General features: G+C 36.1%; 1 protein-coding gene across 2 annotated transcripts in view; it reads left to right on the top strand.

Moving 5' to 3' along the window:
* Positions 1-6: 6 nt before the first annotated feature.
* The window catches only part of Kctd3 (potassium channel tetramerization domain containing 3), a 58224-nt gene continuing 53722 nt past the window's right edge, over positions 7-4508 (top strand). For both annotated transcript variants that reach the window (XM_015483643.2, XM_015483642.2), the window contains exon 1: positions 7-113. In XM_015483643.2, coding sequence (XP_015339129.1) covers positions 31-113 — 83 coding nt within the window. In that variant the 5' untranslated portion in view covers positions 7-30. The remainder of the gene's footprint in view (positions 114-4508) is intronic.

Here is a 4508-nt window from a genome sequence, read left to right as displayed (position 1 = left end):
GGGCGGCGAGTGCTCCGGGAGCCGCGGGAGATGGCCGGAGGACACTGCGGCAGCTTTGCCGCGGCGGCGGCTGGCAGCGGCGAGATCGTCCAGCTGAACGTTGGGGGGACCAGGTGAGTCGCCGGGGAGGAGGCTGGGAATCGGGATGCCTCGGGCAGCCTCCAGCGGGGAAACCAGGGTCCCCGGGTGAGGGAGAGCCGAGCCGGGTGGGGGTCGCCAGGGTCCTGCAGGTGAGAAGAACGGTGGGCGGATCTGGAGCTGCTGAAGTCTTGCACCTGGCAGGGAGGGGCAGAAGGGCCTCCTGCAATCACCCAGAGCCAGAGCCATGTGGCCCTGTCTATGCCTTCTTAGAATGCCAGCCTTTGTTTCTCTCTTTTTCTAAGGTATCAAACTAAGAGGGACATTGTATAGCCTGCCTTACCTCAGCTCGGAGTGTATTTGAGGAATTTAATTTGTGGAAGCCTGACCTTGTGGTTGGACGGTTGCAGATGAACACCCCCCCACCTCCCTTCTCTGTCTCTCTGGGATTAACATGGGGTTGAGTTAGCCGTGTCAAGAAAAGTACAGCGTTCTTTTCCATGCGCAATTAAGGGCTGTTTGTAATTAGAAGACTTTCGGTGCAAGATGTGCAGTAGGTTTTCAGTACATAGTTGTTTTCAGACTTTCTGGGTGCATGGGTTTGAAGGCTCTATTCAACTGTGTCCAGAGAAGGCTGCTGGAACAGTTGGTTCTAGGAACCTTTGGATGTTGGCACTGAGAAAATAGATTGGAAGCTCTTCTGTGCCTCTCTAGCCTTCCACTCCCTTTCTCTGCCTTTTATTAAGCTTGTTGGAGGGAAGAACCAGTTTTTGTGAATTTGCCATGACTTGTGAGTCACTCACTCTGCTCAGAAAAGGGAGTTTGCCAGCTCTGTTTGAAAGAAGGGGTAGTTGAGTTTCAGGTATAAACAATGAAGTACTGTGGATTATAGTGTATTTTACTTTGCTTGAAATATGGCAGGTTTTCAACATCTAAGACAATGTTTTTTTAAAATATAAACCGATAAATGTGAACCACAGTAATAAAACATGGGTAGTGTTTTAATCCTTAACATTTAAGAGCTTTTTGAGAGTGCTATAAAGTTCAGCACAAAATACAATAATACTTTATTCTTATTTCTTTTTTTCTCTTCCTCCAAAGCTTTAATAAGAGTAAGAAGTTACAACATTATTGTTGTTATAGAGATACCAGTTGTATGGAGAAAATATATATCTCCTACTGTAACAAGCAGAAATTTCTCTAAAATCATGAAAATATTGAAGGTAACTATGGATGCAATACTGGAACCTCTGTCAAGAGTAGGCCTTCAGTATGTGTTAAGACGAGTAGCATTATAATCAATTAAAATCCCTACACTGGTTTGTAATTGCTGTGAATTGTGGGTAGTATTTGTTTTAAGGCTCTCAAAAGGAATTATAGTATTATAACAAAAATTATTATTTACTGTATATTAAAGTGGACGGCCTAATGAGTGAATTCTCCTTCAAGAATGCAGAAATCAATTAATCTGACATCACTTTTCTGTGTACATGTATATTCATGTACACCACAGTGAATCTTAACATTGTGTACAGCTACAAGATTGGGATCCTAATTAGAATAAGATATACTCCATATTTGTATAAATATGTAAAAATAGCCTCTTGTCATGGATAACTAAAAAGCAAATAAAAATAAATGTTCAGAAAAGAATACAGAAATCCAATTAAAAATTTAAATTGTTACTATAACATTTTACTTTTTGTTTACATTAATTATAGATCTTGATTTTATCACATTCTAAATTTTTCTAATAGATAATTAGGAATACAAGATGAGATAATAAGTTATTACTGGATTAAGCAATTTAGAAGACAGTTAAAGTTGTCAGGTAGGAATGAAAAATAAAAGTAAAAAATTTAAAACAAGAATTGTTAGGATAAAATGCTTCATAAAATAAGTAATGATATGGACTATAGAAAACAGAATGCGTGATACCAAGTGTTCTAAGAATATTTGCTAGATCTGCTTTGATTCATATTGCAGCATTTCAGAGTTAGAAGAGATATAGAAACCATTATACTTGTACAAAACACAGATTAACACAAAATTACTTAAGTCACTGTTAGAAAATTCCTGAGCAATTGTTCATTGGAGAACCACCTGTGACATAGAACTGAAGCTCTGAAATCATACAGTAAAACTCAAAAGGCGAGTTTATTAGAAGCAGAGAAGCACCTGCTATAGGTAAGATCTCTTTCCTGAGACGAGAGATGTGAAAATAGACATACTCAGAGATATTATAGAAATGGTCAATTTTTATAACTCGTGGGTGATTCAAAAATTAAGGAAGATGAGGTTTCATTTAGAATTGTAAATGTTTACTATTTACAGAAAATAATAGTGAAATGAAAGAAAGCCAATATTACTCAATTTGTGATGAATTTTGTTATGAATGAGTATAATTTTAGGTCTCATGAGGGCCAGGACAGCCAGTGGGCACTCTGGGAGTCAGGTACATGGTATCATTTCTTAGGCTTTATATTTATAAACTGTGGGCAAATTACTTTTTAAGTTTTCTAAAATTAAAAATGACATTAATGGTACGGATCTTATAGAATTGATATAGAAATTGAAGTAATAAACATGAAATGCTGGTTTGGGGCTGTAGCTCAGCTGCAAAGTGCTTGCCTAGCATTTGTGAGGCACTGGGTTCTATCTTCAGTACCACATTAAAATAAACAAATAAATAAAATAAACATGAAATGCATAATTTTATTCACTTTTAATGCTGAATAATATTCCATTTTGCATTTGCAGGTAAATGGATGGAGTTGGAGAATATAATGCTAAATGAAGTTAGCCAATCCCAAAAAACCAAATGCCAAATGTTTTCTCTGATTTAAGAATAAGGATTTATAACATGGTTGGGAGGCGGGCATAGGAAGTTAGAAGAACTCTAGATTGGGCGAAGGGGAAAGGGGAGGGAGGGGAAGAGAGGGAGTAATGGGGGTAAAAGAGACAGTGGAATGAGATGGACATTATTACCCTGTGTACAAGTATGGAATGGTGTGACTCTACTTTGTGTTCAACCAGAGATATGAAAAATTATGCTCTATATGTGTAATATGAATTGTAATGCATTCTGCTGTTGTATATAACAAATTAAAATAAAAAGAAATATTAAAAAATATGAAATGCGAAGATGAGTGACATCAATAGTCTGTTGAAGAAAGTAATTTAATTATATTTCTTTCAAGCTAATTTAGAAGTAGGCAAGAAGAAAGGAGTATAATTGTGAATTTGCCAGTCTCTTTAGTCATCCTTTTGCTGAGACCAGATTACTCACGACCCTTTCCTTTGCACACTATGAAATAAAAAACAGAAAAGGCTTTCATGTATATTGCAAGAAATATGCTTAGTATATGTAATTTTAAATGTTTTGGTTTTTATAATTTATATTTGGAACCTGTTTGGGGGCTTTTTTTTTGTTTTGTTGTTTTTTGCTGATGTTTTCATTTTCTCTTGTGGGGAAAAAATTGGTAGTGGTGAGGGTCCAATCCCTTTCCAAAATTCCAGACTACTAAATTCATCCTAAAGTACTGACTAAAATTAAAATTAATTAAAATTAAGCAGATTTGTGTAATTTCCTAAGTCACATTTAAATTTGAATTATTTGAAAAGTTTGCTGAGTAAGCAGTGAATATGCAAGATCAGAAGTTAAAAATTATCCTTATTTGGAATTAATTTGATGGCTTCCAAAACAGTGAATCTTTTTTACTGTGGATCCTTTGATCCTTCAGTTTACCATTGACTGATTTGCTTTTATTTAGTTGACTGAATCAGTTTCCTGTAACTAATGATAATCTACTTTTCATTTGAGTTTGCTAAGAAGAAAAATACTTTGCCATGTTGCATTCTTGAATAAATAATTAATAATCAGATTAATGGTTATAGTAACTACTTAAAAACACTCTTGAAATAGTTGGTAGTTAACCTCTCTCTGTTCTCTAAAGTATTTTACTAATGAATTATGTCACTGTGTTTCCTTTAGTCAGTGAGAAAATCCTTTTCCACACAGGTGTAAGCTTGTGGGTGGGAGGAAGAGGAGATAATTTTTTTGTGATTGAAAAGCATGTTTTGATAATAATAGAAAATCACTGAGGTTGAGCATAAAGCTTTTTTTATTGAACAGTATATGTACTATGTCTGTTGTTCCTGACACTAAGATTGATGGTGCTAAATGTTTTGTCAAGTGGGCAGTTTAGTGACATCTGTTTGTCAACACTTTGGAAATGCTTTGTTGCAACCATAAAAGGCCCACAGATTGTAGAACTGAATCACTGTCTCAGTTTTGTATAAAATATATAACTGGATATAGTGTGTGGTTTTGGTTAGCACAACTCAAATTTCAACAAATATTAATTGATTATGTGCTAGCTTGCCAAGCCTTATGGAGTTACAGGTTGTTCTCTACCCCCCCCCCCCCC

The sequence above is a fragment of the Marmota marmota genome, unplaced genomic scaffold (genome assembly GCF_001458135.2).
Source record: "Marmota marmota marmota unplaced genomic scaffold, marMar, whole genome shotgun sequence".
In the NCBI taxonomy this organism is placed as follows: Eukaryota; Metazoa; Chordata; class Mammalia; order Rodentia; family Sciuridae; genus Marmota; species Marmota marmota.
Note: the sequence above shows the minus strand (reverse complement) of the source record. Positions and strands in the feature narration are given on the sequence as shown.